The sequence below is a fragment of the Schistocerca serialis genome, chromosome 10 (genome assembly GCF_023864345.2).
Source record: "Schistocerca serialis cubense isolate TAMUIC-IGC-003099 chromosome 10, iqSchSeri2.2, whole genome shotgun sequence".
Taxonomy (NCBI): Eukaryota; Metazoa; Arthropoda; class Insecta; order Orthoptera; family Acrididae; genus Schistocerca; species Schistocerca serialis.
The window spans coordinates 193,196,552-193,212,325 of NC_064647.1; the positions used below are offsets into that span (position 1 = coordinate 193,196,552).

Below are 15,774 nucleotides of genomic sequence, written 5' to 3' on the forward strand. Positions count from 1 at the left end.
ACTCAACTATTTTGGAAAACCGTTTTTGATTAGAAATCCTGGAAAATCTCCTAATTCCTCAGAGCTATAAGCTGCAGCTATAATGGTATCTCAAATAAAGTGGGCACTAGGATCTCTGATTACTGGCTCCACGTTTTGTTAAATCACTTTCTGGGTGCTAAAAAGTAAATAGAGAGCCAGTGTTGAGAACGGCGAAAGACAGCATTAACAACATCCTAAAAGCCAGAAACTGATTCTACATGCAAGCATTTATCCAGCAATAGATTTAATTATTTTTGACAAACTAATCCGCCGCCCCACATATGGTGCATCGGCCGGGAAACTCAATTAAGTGAAAGTGATTTTTAACTATTCGGATTCGCGAGTGAAATGCGACACGCAGCTGAGTAATAGAACAGTGAAAGTGTTACGTGTGCATGTGGACGACGCAATTGGATTAACAACGCATCTGGATTGACGGAGCTGGCACTGAGTCTAGCGGTGCTGCCGGCATCGCGAGAAGCCAGTCTCGCCGCACCGCAGTCGTCCGCTGGAGCAGCCGGCGCAGAGCCTGCAATTGCGGGCCACGCAAACACACAACAGCCGTCGGAGAGCTGTCTGCAGTTCAACGTGCCACGTCGCATCAGGAATCCTGGTACGCCGCGCCGGCAACGCCATACGTCGTGGAGAAGGAACTAAGTTAAGTTAAAAGCTGTTAAAAATTTTACTAACCTGCACTAAAAGACTGTCGGCGATGGAACCGCCAAAAGAAACTGAGGTTAAACTTATATCAGAACCTATGTCTGTTGAGGGAACTGTAAATCCAGACAACGGTTCAAGTGTAAATATGCATGAAAGTAGTAATGTTAACATGAAGTATTGTCTCCTGACCATAGTGTAAAATGGGGCAATGATTCAATAATAAAAACCCCTGTAGTAAATCAGAAAGTAGAAATGGTAAATTTATTGGATGATAGTTTCTCTGATGAATTAAAAATGAAACAGTCATCAGAGATGGTAGAGTTTAAGAAGGAAAAGTTAGAGATGACTAATCAATCAGAAGTTTCATTTAGTTTTGATGATTCTGGTATTGGAGCTAGTTTTTTGTCACGTGAGTGTGATAAAAAGCCAGCTCGTGAGCAACCCAAAGATGCTGGGGCTGTTGATTTAAATGTTATATTACAAGCAATAGCTGCCAGCAATGCTGAATTAAAGTCTGAAGTAACTGAGGTCAAAAGCAGTAATGCTGAAATGTCAGCCAGTAATGCTAGAATGAATGCTGAATTAAAGTCTGAAATAACTGAGGTCAAAAGCAGTAATGCTGAAATGTCAGCCAGTAATGCTAGAATGAATGCTGAATTAAAATCTAATATAATTGAGGTAAATTACAGGATTGTGGCCAGTCAAACTAATTTTAATAAACGATTGGAGGTAATGGACGATACCTTCAAGGCTGGTTGCAATAAGTTGAAAGAGGATCTAGACAGTTTGAATTGTAAAATTGATTACAATCATGAGGATATTAAGAAAAAGGTTGCTCAACAGCTTTCTGAAATGTATAAAACAGTTAAATCCGAAGTTGCTGAGGTTCGCAAAGATTTCCAAATGGAAGATGCGAAGCTGGAGCACAAGTTAACAGAAAAGATCGAGGCGGAATCTGAACTGTGCTCAGATAGATTTAAAGATGTTAATATTAAAGTAAACATATGTCAAGCAGAAGTAGAAGCGATCAAAACTGACACTACTCATATTGTACAAAGAGTAGATAATGTTGAAATGAAAGTAGAAAATATCAGTACTAACATTAATAACATTGAGAGTAAAGTAGCTTCAGTAACTTCTGGTAATGGTAATATACAACAAGTTGTAGCTCAAACGCCGCTTTTATCGGGTGTCGGCAGTTCTTGCGGTTCGATCCAGACAAAAATATCCACCCGCTAGATTTCTGGAACGATTTTGAAGATGTGATTCCACCAACGTGGTCTGAACGAGAGAAAATCTCATTTATTAAAAGCCATTTAGCAGGTGACGCCATGCGTTGGTCAGCTGATGTTATGTTAAAGTGTAAAACATTAGCGGAATTTAAAACAGCTTTTATTAATGAGTATTGGTCTAGCAATAAGCAAAATGAAGTGTTGAGAGAATTTTGGAGTGGGAAACGCTTCAATGCAGGCAAGGAATCAATTAAAGAGTTTGCTAGGTCATGGATTTCACGTTTGTCACATTTGGCGGAAAAGCTAAAACCAGAAATGATTATACTAGGTCTGGAAGCCAAACTGCCATGGTACTGGCAAACTAGAATTATATCAGCCCCTAGAGACAATCTGGATCGTTTCATTGAGTATTTGGAACGTGTAGAACGTGTTGCTGCCAATGAGGAGCAAGCACGTAATAACCGAAATGCCAATAACAATAATAGTAATTTTAGGAACGAGCAAAATGACAATGTAAACATCAGAACAGTAGGTGTTCGCCATCCTAAGAGAGGTAGGAATTGGGGAAATAATTATCAGAACCAACAATGGCGTCCAAGGGATAATAATTTTGTTCCAAACAGAAATATGCATGTAAACAACAGTACGGAAAGTAATGCTGTGTCAGGCAACTATAATGAAAATAAAGGAAACAGTAGTAGGCCGAGGCAGGAAAACTAGTTCCCGTCTATGAGGACACTGGCGCTCACCAGGCGGTTACTTTTCCTTTGCCAGTAGTTAAGGGAATTGGTAAGACAGATCAGAATACTCAAACTGAACGTGTGGATGAAGAGTCGGTAGCACCTAAGAATACAGCAGAAATATTAGATCACTTACAGTATTTGATAGATACCGTGTTAGAGACGCTTTCTAAGTGGGAAGAGAAAGAGAAGGCTCAGCAGTGTAACAGTAGGGACGAGCTACAAAAGACTGAATTGTCAGGTGAAGAAGCAGAAGAAATTCATGCTTATATTTACAATGAGGATGATGTGCTCTTATCTAAAGTGCCTGTGCAGGATGTTGATAATGTACTAATAGATTTAGGACAGGAGATAAGTGAGAATGTAGAGGGTAGGCTGTTGAGGGTCGATGAACCCAGTAGCTGGGACCAGTTGTCACTTGAGAAGGAAACCGACGATAATGGTAAAAGTGGTTTAGCCGTAACTAGTGTTATGCCCGGTCTGGAGACGCAGAATCGCTCAGACTACAGTAATTTGGGTTATGTTCAGCAAACTAAATGTAATGAAGTCGTGCGGTGTTTTGATTTAAAATTAATAGACCGACTGGAAAAGGCAGTTGAAAATGTAATTCAGAAAACCCCTACACACTGTGACCTAAATGTAATGAAGACACATGTCGATCACTTTAGTTGGAGACAAATCCAAAAGGAACTACTAGATGAATGTGAGGAACCACCTGTACAACCTAGAATAAGCCACCCTATAATAATAGTGAATATGTTGGGTATCAATGTACGTTGTCTCTTAGACAGTGGAAGTGAGGTGAGTGCAATATCTCAGTCCTTCTTTGATGCATTACCTGGTAAAGACAAGCTTACAGTCATGAGGGTATCAGGACTAAGAATAATTGGTGCTACCGGCAAGGTGTCAAAAACGGTAAAGCAAGAAGCTTTGCTGCCCTTTAACATTAATGGTAATTTAGTTGATCATCCATGTTTAATTGTAAACAATCTCAGTATTGAGGTTTTAATTGGCATAGATTTCTTGTCAAAATATCAGAGTGTTGTTGACTTTGAAAGAAGCCAGTTAAAAATGGTCTTGCCAATAACTGGAGTAATTATAGTACCTTTTAGTGATAAACATGTAGTAACTGATCATGAAACTTGGGAGCTGCCTATACGAGTTCTGAAAAACAGGAGATATTGGGACGATGGTGTTAATCTTAGTACAAGTAAGCTAAACACAGAAGAAGAAGAAGCAATTATTTTGGACAAAATAGAAGCTAAATTGCAGGAAATCGATAAGATTTCAGCCAATCAGAAGGAAGAACTGAGACAGGTTCTAAAAAGGCATCATAAGGTATTTTCAGATCGACCTGGCATAGTCAAAGGTTATGAATGTCAATTAAAGGTGAAACCTGGCCAAGTGTTTTTCAGGAAGCCATACCAAATACATGTAGCTAGGAAGGAGGCAGTTCGAAAGGAAATACAGAGAATGCTAGAATGGGGTGTGATTGGAAAAGCGGTCAGTGAGTACAATAATCCTCTTGTTGTTGTACCAAAAAGAGACGGGAGTGTCAGATTGGTCTTGGACGCTCGTTGGTTGAATGAAATAGTGGTTAGGGAAAGTGATAGACCGCAGAACATGGACGAGTTATTGCAAAAGTTCAGGGGAGTAAAATTCTTAACTTCTATGGACATCACGTGTGGATATTGGAATTTGCCACTGGCGGAAAGTTCAAGGAAGTACACAGCTTTCTTGTACGAAGGAGTCTGTTACCAATACCGTGTGGTACCTTTCGGACTTAATATCTCTGTTTGTGCCTTCGTACGTGTGATGTGCCATGTTTTAGGACCAGCTTTAAGTAATAAAATAACAGTCTACGTAGATGATCTGTTAATAGCAACTCCTACCTGGGAAGAACACATAGCTTTATTAGAGGAAGTGTTAGAGGCTATTGAGAGAGGTGGCATGAAGCTAAAGATTGAAAAGAAAGAGTGCGTTAAAGAGGAAATAGGTTTCTTGGGATATAGGATAAGTGGAAAAGGTATTCTGCCTGACCCAGGCAAGCTAGCAGTCATTGAAAAATTTGAGGCTCCCAGAAACAAGAAGCAGTTGAGATCAATGTTCGGTCTTTTCGGCTTCTATAGGCGTTTTGTTAGTGATCAGGCTTTTAATGCTCCCTGTCTTCACCTCCTGCTGAAAAAGAATACCCCTTGGGTTTGGACAGCAGAATATCAACAGGCGTTTGAGGTGCTTAAACAATCTTTAATTAATAGTCCAATTTTGCATCATCCTGACTTTGAAAAACCATTCTGTATGTCTGTTGATGCTAGTGGCTATGGTATAGCTGTGGAGATATTCCAAGTAGAAATAGAGAACGAACAAGAAGTGCACAAGACTATAGCTTTCGCAAGTCGATCTTTACAGGCAGCAGAGAGAAATTATGGCATCTCAGAACTAGAAGCGTTGGCAATTGTATTTGGGGTACAGAAGTTTGAGCAGTATCTATTAGGTCACAAGATAATTGTTTACAGTGACCACAAGGCGTTGACCTTTTTAAAGACCTGTAAATTGAGGAATGCTCGTTTGGTAAGATGGTCATTGTATCTCCAGCAGTTTGACCTTGAGGTTAAATATATTCAAGGGAAAGACAATCTGGTAGCTGATGGGTTATCTAGAAGTGCGGAGCTCTGTGATGACGCGGGAATTACAGCAACAGACCTAAATGAAGTTCGAATGTTTGCATTGCACGAAGTAAAGGAAGAAAGTGCATTAAAGAGAGTGATTAAGAACTTGAGACGTGAACAGAATGCAGATGACCAACTGAAATTAGTGAAGAGCTATTTAGGAAATGCGAACTATCCTAAGGTTTCGCAATACTATTGTTTGCATAAAGGTATTCTGTTTAGGAGGAAAAGGGTAGGTGTTTCTGAGTGGAAGCTGTGCTTTCCCTCACAACATGTCGACTTACTAATAGACTATGTACACCTGAGGTATGGGCACTACGGTGCAAAGAAGTGCATTGCAAAATTAAAAGAGAAGGTTGTGTTTGACAACATGTACCGCCGGGTGTCCAAGCGCCTAGCATCTTGTGTAGTGTGCCAGAAAGTCCGTGCTGCTAGCACCAGAATACAAGGAGATATGCATTCAGTAGAGCCAACTGAAACCCTAGAATTACTGGCTTGTGATTTGTTTGGCCCTCTTCCTGTTTCGAGAGGTGGTTGCACCCATGTTTTTGTTATTGTGGATGGATTCAGTAAATATGTTAAGCTATATCCAATTAAAAGAGCAAATGCAAAAACATTGGTTGAAAAGTTAGAAAAAGATTTCTTCGTGAACGTTGGCGTTCCGAAGAATTTGCTGTCAGACACTGGGCCTCAATTTACTTCTGATAGATTTAAGGAATGTCTAGATAAGGCCGGCGTGAAACATCTGAAAATATCTGCGTATTTCCCCCAAGGAAATATGAGTGAACGTATTATGAGGGAATTGAATAGGCTTTGCAGAACTTATTGTGCTCGGAAACACTCAAGTTGGGCAGAGCACATTAAGTATTTTGAGAATGTAATTAACAACTTAAGACATGATGCAACTGGTTTTGCACCTTGCGAATTGATGTTTGGCCAAGAACCGCACAATGTGATTGCAGATATGGTAGAATTCCCTATTCTAACGCAAATATCCACAGATGAGAAGAAACTAAAGGCTAGGGCTAATATGAGAAAAAGAGCGTTGGAAAGGAAGAAGCGTCATGACGCAAAAGCTGTACCTACTAGCTTTGAAATAGGTCAATTAGTCCTTGTTAAAACCAAAGAAAAATCAAAGAAAGTAAATGCAGAAACAAAGAAATTCATGTTCGTATACCAAGGACCTTTCAGGATCATAGGAAAACCACATGCCAATGCATATAGGCTAGAGTACCCTAAAAGTAAGAAGCTATTAGGTCTCAGGAACGTGATCGACCTAAAGAAATTCATAGATAGTGAATGAATGCTGTAGGGAGGAGGTTGTTCTGTAACCTCTACACAGTGTGGCAGCTGTGCAGTCCCAGCTGTGTGAGATCTTCTTTCCCATTTCAGATCTCACTCATTCTTCCTCTTTCCTATCCACTAAAATTTTCGACCTTTTCTTTCCAAATACTAAAATTTTCCGTTGCGATTACCAAGCCAACAATAAACCAATGAATGCTGTAGGGAGGAGGTTGTTCTGTAACCTCTACACAGTGTGGCAGCTGTGCAGTCCCAGCTGTGTGAGATCTTCTTTCCCTTTCAGGTCTCACTCACTCTTCATCTTTTCTATCCACCTAAAATTTCTAACTCTTCTTTACAGCATTAAACCAATGAATGCTGTAGGGAGGAGGTTGTTCTGTAACCTCTACACAGTGTGGCAGCTGTGCAGTCCCAGCTGTGTGAGATCTTCTTTCCCATTTCAGATCTCACTCATTCTTCATCTTTCCTATCTACAAAAATTTCGACATCTTACAATACATAAAATTTTCCGTTATAACTCTTCTTTACAGCATTAAACCAATGAATGCTGTAGGGAGGAGGTTGTTCTGTAACCTCTACACAGTGTGGCAGCTGTGCAGTCCCAGCTGTGTGAGAACTTCTTTCCCTTTCAGGTCTCACTCATTCTTCCTCTTTCCTGTCCGCAAAAATTTCGACCTCTTCTTTCCAGACATGAAAATTTTCTGTCGTGGCTATCAAGCCATGAGTTATGTAACCATTTTATCTACCGATTAGTGAAGAAGAATACCTAATGTGACAAACCTAATAGTGACAAACAATAGAGAAGTATGACGTAATTAAGATATAAAATGTATTTGAGTAACAATTATGTATAGTACCCTGGTAATGTAGTAACTACAAAGTGTTGTTTTATTGGAAATGGTCCACCAACAGTAATTTAAAAAGATGTATGAATTCATGTACAAGCAGGATCTGAAGTGGTAGTGAAACCTAGTGTATGCTGTAGAGCTAACTAATAAATAGTAAGAAAGAGATTGCTTAGTGTTAGGAAAAATATGCAGATAAGTTGTAAGATTAAACTCACCTCGTGTAACAAGGAAAGGCAGTGTAATAGAATTGAGCAGTGTTTGTGGTTGAGACGTGAAGGACACGTCGCTGAAGTATTTATAAGGCTGGAGCTGGCCATTATTTTAGTGTAGTGTGTGACAGGATACACCTACACGTATTGAGGTTATGAGTTGGAGGCGTGAATGCGACCATAGGTACCCTTATGTTAGATGAGACAGAACAGCTCATGGTGTCCTATAGGTTTAAGGAATTTAGCATTACGCTCGTCCATAATTACTTGATGCACTTTAGTGGTAGGTCCGAGAGAGACTACCTGAGGTTTCAGCGTCCGATCGAGTGGAAATGGATTGTCACGTGAGCAAACTAATCAGCTGCAATACACTATGAATATGAAAGAAATGTGCTATCCTATGCTTTAAATATTAATAGAGTGAGTGTTAAATAAGTACATACACTAGCAAAATAAATAAATAACATACTGACACACGTGAAATATTAGTTTAGCTCAGCATAAATACACTTCAAAGTAAGTAAGTACCTAATTGCAGATGTGGAACTGACAACAGCAGAGGACCAATAAGTGGATTTAGTAGTCAACTAAACGTAGTGTGTTTTGAACACTCACAACTGTACTATTACCAAAAGTTACTCACATGTACAAAGAAACTGAGAAAACAACCACTAATCATACTCATACTGTCTCTAAGAATAAGGTAATCGAAGATGAGTCAGTTAAGAAAATAAAATGCAGATTTGTCAGGAATGTACCGAGCATTAGTTCAGTGTTCCGGCCCAGAAATAATAAATAAAGATTAAATATGATTCATGATTGTATGCCTTGAGCATTAATTTTCTCTAGTACGTGACTAACGGCGTTTTGAGCCATTTGTTTACCAATTTTATGACAATTAAGTAACCACGAGAATAAAATTAAAAAAAAAATTCTGTTAACTTTGTTACAGCAAAATACTGAAGGATAAAATGTATATATCCCCATTTCATTGTGACCCACCCTTAGATATTAAGTGAACAGAGTCTGAGGCACTCTTTTTGTTTGTTCTACAGGACAAACCAGATAATGGCAGCCTGGTAGCTGCGTGAAAGCGTGGAGTGACTTGGACACAACTCACAGTGACCCCTCCCCTTTCCCCCATGTAATTTAGAGTGATCGAGAAGGACGCACACCATAGCAACTTCCCCTCCTCTACCCTTGTGAATGGAAGTGTAAGACGCCAACCAAAGCGGCTACAACCACGTGTGTAAAAATTATTTGTGAAATTTTCTTTCAGGTTTAGAAAAGACTGCTAAGAGATAATCATCTGTTTATGTATCATGTTATTTTCTTTGAATTTGTGTATGTAAAAATGTATTTAATGTATTTAATGGATCTAAGATTTTCATAATTTTTCAATTTGTATGTGTTTGTTTGTCTAAGGCAATATGTATGCCAAAATATTTCATTGACTTTGCTTAGAATTTTGAGTAATGACATTGGTTAAAAGGCAGTGAACATGCCCACAATTTAAATAATTAATGTAGGTAATCAGTTTTCTTTAATGTTTCTACAGGTTTATGTTTCAATTTTGATTTTCCATAGGGAGTTAAGCTGTACTCTTGCTTCCCTTTTTGTAATTAATTTTTTTTTTCATTCATTAACATTCATAAACAAAAAAATTTAAGTAGAGGGTGATGTAGGGAAGCAGCCTACTCACGCTGTAGTAAATTCACATCAGTTTCCATTGTGTGCCAGCCAGTCTGCTGTAACTAGCTCTGACGTCATAAATGTTGCGCAATACCTTAAAAATCAAGCAAATGATCTAAAACTTTTCTAGCATGTCAGAAATAATACTGAATTAATGTGTGTTAAATATCAGTTCGATAACTTCAGCCATTTTCGAAATTTGGACATTTTTCTAAAAAACTCATTGGCGCAACAGAACAGAGCTAGAGACTTCAAAATTTATATTTAGATTCATCTTTCATAATGATTTAATAAAAACAGTACTTTGGATTTCACAAATTAAGATTTTAGTGGAAATTCATGATTTTCTGGTTTTCATCTCAAAACTGAAGGAAGCAAGATATATTAAGTAGGCTAATAAATAAGGCTAGGATGTTTAGATTTAAATAGGTTGGAGGTCCGCTATGACTATGAAGATGTGTAAAGTTTCTTTTTAATACCTATAAAATTATAGCGATAGCGGATCTCAAAAGGGCCAGTTCAGAGTTCATCTACTGCGTGCAGTGTAATTTAATTAATTCTCTCGCCCAAAATATTTAACTTAGCCACGTCAAAATTTTATTATCAATACTTACCTGCGTGCTGAATGCACGTTTAAATTAAGAGCTTCATCGGCCATCAGCAAAAGAAGCTATAAATTATTATGTAACTTGAAGTGGTGCGTTACTAGCCCAGCGGCTAGTCGGAAGAGCCGATTTGATCAGGCGTTCCCATAGCCGTCCGCACCGCGGCTATATATATATAAGAAGGCTGTGCGAGGAAGCAAGGCCCCAGTCCTCTCCAGACGCTGAATGACACGCCATCTGTGTCGGGAGTCGCGTCGCATCAGTGTCACTGCTACAAACAGCCTCGGGTGCCGTATTAAGTTACTAGAGATACACGGAACCATGAAAACATTCCAAGTGAAGTGTTAATTCTGGGATGATTTTCATTATCTAGCTTCAGTTTGCGTATTGTCGTATTTTCAAGTGCCGTCGCGGGACAGACATTCTACCAAATAGCGTGGCGTTTGATGAAATATTTTCATCAAATTATGGCGAGCATTCTTTTTAACATTTAATTCGGACATTTATAGTTGCATAAGCGCATTAGACTCTGACCTGATCTGTTAGTTAGGTTGTAGGGATACTTGTGTTTTTTATCAGTGAATTTCAGAATATACTCAACTATTTTGGAAAACCGTTTTTGATTAGAAATCCCGGACAATCTCCTAATTCCTCAGAGCTATAAGCTGCAGCTATAATGGTATCTCAAATAAAGTCGGCACTAGGATCTCTGATTACTGGCTCCACGTTTTGTTAAATCACTTTCTGGGTGCTAAAAAGTAAATAGAGAGCCAGTGTTGAGAACGGCGAAAGACAGCATTAACAACATTCCAAAAGCCAGAAACTGATTCTACATGCAAGCATTTATCCAGCAATAGATTTAATTATTTTTGACAAACTAATCCGCCGCCCCACACCACTTGCAACGAATGCTATAAATTGCTGGCATTTGCAGGCCGAGATCATCTTCAACCCGTCGCAACATTTCTTTAACTTTTCCGGGTGGCCGGAAGACTGGTCTGATCCCTGGCCTGTTTAGGACGGTGCCTACCTTGCCGGCTGTTGCACCGCAGAACGGAAGCTGCGCTGTGTGTCGGTCCTCTTGGCTTCTCTGAACGGCGTCACGCCATGGTTTCCTCGACACCGTTGATCCAACGTCACGACAGAATACCAGTTACTTCCGAATACCATCTTCAGATGCTTAATCTGGAAACCGATGTGGTCCTTGCCCGAAAACGTTCTGGCTCTATGTACTAAAGTGTTCAGCATAGCTCCCTTCTGAGCTGGGTGATGAAAGCTAAGTCCGTTGACATACAGATACGTACGCGTCCGTTTCCCGTACACAGAATGGCATAGTCATCCATCTGATTCCCGTTCGACCTACACTTTTTAAAAAGGTAGCTTTCCATCCTTCTCCACCTCTACTGTAAATATTATGTTGGGATGTCTACTATTCAAATAATAGTGGGATGTCTAACATTCAAATAACTGCTGCAGCCTCTCAGTGCTATGTGACCAGGTTGTGCTTGACACTTGTAACGAAAAAACATGGTGGAGTACTTCCCAAAGTTCACAGTCTGATGCGATGGATGACGCTGCAAGTGGTGTTAGAGATAGAGAGCGCAAGAACAATCTGTGGACATAAAGCGCTACACCTATGTATAATCCAGCCAGTCAGGTGCCGTCCTGTGGCAATAAAAGAGGGAACCTTGCCTGTTCAGGACAGTCAGTTTTAGCCCCTGACGACAGTGATGGAGGGTATCAAAAGCTTGGAAATGTTATCCGAATTTGAGCCCGCAAGTGAACCGAGAACATTTTGTGCAACATTCTGTGTGTTGCACTTAAGTGGGAGGAGACTTTGTAGACCATCTGAAGTATTAAGAAATCCCTCCTCAACTTTCCTCTACTTTTTATTAATCCAGTCTCGGAACGTTTTGAACTGACGAGGTACGTAGGAACACGACTCGAAACACACCAGGAGAAGTGCTGGGCCGGTCGTCGAGATTTCGTGCAGCAAACGGATTCGGCGCAGCTGAACAGCCAGAAGAGCAGCTGCAGCCACGTCTCCACTTACACCAGGCACACAATCTTCGTCTAAAGCAGGGTAAATCCGGGGGAGGCGCCACTTGCGCCTTAGATTGCGCACCCCTCTTAGTTTCGGCAAACACTGACACAGTGCACGTGCGCGTATCGGCACTGCAGATGTTCAGTGGACACCGCGCCATATCTGTCTGGTTACGTTTCGATCCAGCAAGTTTTACGTAAGCTTTGGGGGAATAACTGAGGTAAGTCTGTTAATATCCCTTCAAAAACGCTTTTAGCGTCATGATTAATTCAGCGTGTGGAAATAGTAAAATATTTAGGTATATTTGAATAGTTGTATTAACAATAAGTTCCATGAGGCGTGCCCAAATGCAAATGCGGCCAGCTTACCAATCAAGGTCGTACAAAGATACGACGTCTCTCCCCTGCAGATCGGGAAATATACCGCACGTAATATGCAGTAAATATGCTGCCCATTTATTCATTAGGGATACTTGCCGCCCATATCAAATAACAGTTTTAAATAGGAGAAAACATTCCCGTTTTGTCTGTATTTTCGTTCAAATGACGTAGCATGCCCAGCGTTTCACATCTCAACGACCCGGATGACTACAAAAAGCATCAAAAAGGTGTCGCCAAGTTGTAAGATTTTGTTACACGAAGACTGCACAATTTTTGATATGGTTTGTATCGATCGTGGCCGAGAAAAAGAAAAAAAAGCAAAAGAACTAAGTTTTTAAATCTTACTTTTGTTTCTCATTTAATATGTCGCCAGGATTTAATGAGTGTGTTAACTAAAGTTCAATGGATTATATGCCTTAGTTGTAATGTTTTCAGCTACCAATAAGTAAACTAGTTATCTAAACTAGAGAACTACTTACATATATATATTTTAAAAAGGATTGCTAACAATTTATCGTTTCTTCTTTATCCATTTATACGAGGGGTGGAACTTAAAAATAGTGTCAACTACTTATTCACAACCGATACAAAAGAGTTGCATGTTTGCACCTGTTACTGTCTTTCAGAATAGTCACCAGCGCTGTGTGGAACCCGTTGCCAGCGATGTGGAGGGCGTAGTACACCGTTAGCAGAACTTGATAATGCGAATGGAGTGGTCTACTGCCAGTCGAATCTCTGAAACAGTTCTGAAGCGAATGCCACGAAGTGGTTCCTTCATCTTCGCAATCAAATAAAAGTCACAAGGACTTAAGTCCTGGGAGTATGGTGGGTGGTACAGTACTTTCTAGTCGCGTCGACCGAACAGAGCAGCCACAGCTTGCGCTGTATGCGCCCGCGCATTGTTTTGCAAAATGATGGGTGGGTTGCACAGAAAGTGTCGCCGCTTCTTTCGCAAAGCTAGTCGCAAGTGATGCTCCAAACACGAACAGTAATACTGTGCATTGACGGTCTGCCGTGGAGGAACGTAATGCGTTAGGATAACACCATCACAGTCATACACGAGAATCACCATAACTTTAGACCGCTACATTCGCACCGTCAACAGAACAGGCTCTCCTAACGGTATACTACGCCTTCCACATAGCTGGCAACGGGTTCTACACAACACTGGTGACTACTTTGAAGGACAGTAACAGGTGCAAACATGTAACTCTTTTATATCGGTTGTGAGTAAATAGTTGCTTCTATTTAAATTTCAGCCTTCATATATGTATACAGGGTGTTACAAAAAGGTACGGCCAAACTTTCAGGAAACATTCCTCACACACAAAGAAAGAAAATATGTTATGTGGACATGTGTCCGGAAACGCTTACTTTCCATGTTAGCGCTCATTTTATTACTTCTCTTCAATTCACATTAATCATGGAATGGAAACACACAGCAACAGAACGTACCAGCGTGACTTCACTTTGTTACAGGAAATGATTAATAAGCCCTCCGTTAGCAAAGATACATGCATCAACCCTCCGTCGCATGGAATCCCTGATGCGCTGCTGCCGCCCTGGAGAAGGGCCTACTGTATCACAGCTGTCCACAATACGAGCACGAAGAGTCTCTACATTTGGTACCGGGATTGCGTATACAAGTGGTTTCAAATGCCCCCAAGAATGAAAGTCAAGAGGGTTGAGGTCAGGAGAGCGTGGAGGCCCTCCATACAGTGACGTGGTCAACGTTACCTTGTACAGCAGCAACTTCTCTGACGCTGACAGGGTTATCGTCAACTGCACGTATAATTGCCTCGTCCATTGCAGGTGTCCTCGTCGTTCTAGGTCTTCCAGTCATAGGCTGGAATGTTCCGTGCTCCCTAAGACGCCGATCAATTGCTTCGAACGTCTTCCTGTCGGGACACGTTCGTTCTGGAAATCTGTCTCGATACAAACGTACCGCGCCACGGCTATTGCCCCGTGCTAATCCATACATCAAATGGGCATCTGCCAACTCCGCATTTGCAAACATTGCACTGACTACAAAACCACGTTCGTGATGAACACTAACCTGTTGATGCTACCGAAGTCAACATTACCTTCCTTCAACTGGGCCAACTGGCGGTGAATCGAGGAAGTACAGTACATACTGACGAAACTAAAATGAGCTCTAACATGGAAATTAAGCGTTTCCGGACACATGTCCACATAACATATTTTCTTTCTTTGTGTGTGAGGAATGTTTTCTGAAAGTTTGGCCGTACCTTTCTGTAACACCCAGTATACACGGCTATCAATATGTAGTGGGATGAATAAAAAACAATCAAATGTTAATAATACCTTTTTAAAATATATATATATGTTTTGATTTTAAAAAGTTTAGCGTAGCGGTTTTTAGCATGCGGCATATCACCCATAACGGACAGACGCCGCAATGTAAAGATGATTTGCTGGTCAAACTGTATGTCATCGACAAGTGGTTTGTTTAGTTGTACAAAAAAAGTTTTACTAAAATTGCATCATGGGACGTTATACATGGAATTTTGAAAATGTGCGCCATCTTTCCGTGATTTATGTATACAAAGCATTATTCTAACTCATTGTACAGAGCTTTTGCAGCAAACGTTTTGTAGTTTATCGTGTCGTATGCGGACGATATGTCTACTAATCCAGTATGATTAAATAGTTACTCGAGAAAACTTTAGTCTGTGTGTGCTGCGAGGCTATGAACTTGACCTGTTCATTTAATCATAGTCGCACTAGCAGAGTTTGACTAGATAAGTACTGTTTCGTATTTAAGCGTATGGTCGGGTTTAGAATGAGCTGTGTTGTAGACAGAAGACCCACCTCTGATGGCCTCCAGGGTCTCCCCCTCGCCCCCCACGTCCTTGGGCAGCAGCTTCAGCGGGACGAACGGCTCCAGTGTGTGCAGCCCTTCCGTGTGCAGGTGCAGCTGGAAGCAGACAGGAAAATCACGCAGGCCCAAAAAGCAGCTGCAGGCAACTTTCACGACACATTTTACACAGACGAGCACATCAGCAACGACAGCAGATAACACTAAGGCGAAAAAAAAGTCAAGTGAAAGCTATGTGCGTGTATACAGATGGCGGTAGTATCGCCTACACCAGGTATAAAGGGGCACTGCATTGGTGGAGCAGTCACGTGTGCTCAGGTGTTTCACGTGGAAAGGTTTCCGACATTATTATGGCGGCACTGCAGGAATTAACAAATGGCTTCAAATGGCTCTGAGCACTATGCGACTTAACTTCTGTGGTCATCAGTCGCCTAGAACTTAGAACTACGAGGGCAGTTCAATAAGTAATGCAACACATTTTTTTTCTGAAACAGAGGTTGTTTTATTCAGCATTGAAATACACCAGGTTATTC

The 15,774-nt window shown here is 40.6% G+C and overlaps 1 protein-coding gene across 2 annotated transcripts in view; it reads right to left on the reverse strand.

Annotated features, from left to right (window-relative positions):
* LOC126425068 (retinol-binding protein pinta-like) overlaps positions 1 to 15,774 on the reverse strand; it is a 271,017-nt gene that overhangs the window by 18,021 nt on the left and 237,222 nt on the right. For both annotated transcript variants that reach the window (XM_050087979.1, XM_050087978.1), the window contains one exon: positions 15,235 to 15,340. In XM_050087979.1, the coding sequence (XP_049943936.1) occupies positions 15,235 to 15,340 (106 nt within the window). The remainder of the gene's footprint in view (positions 1 to 15,234; positions 15,341 to 15,774) is intronic.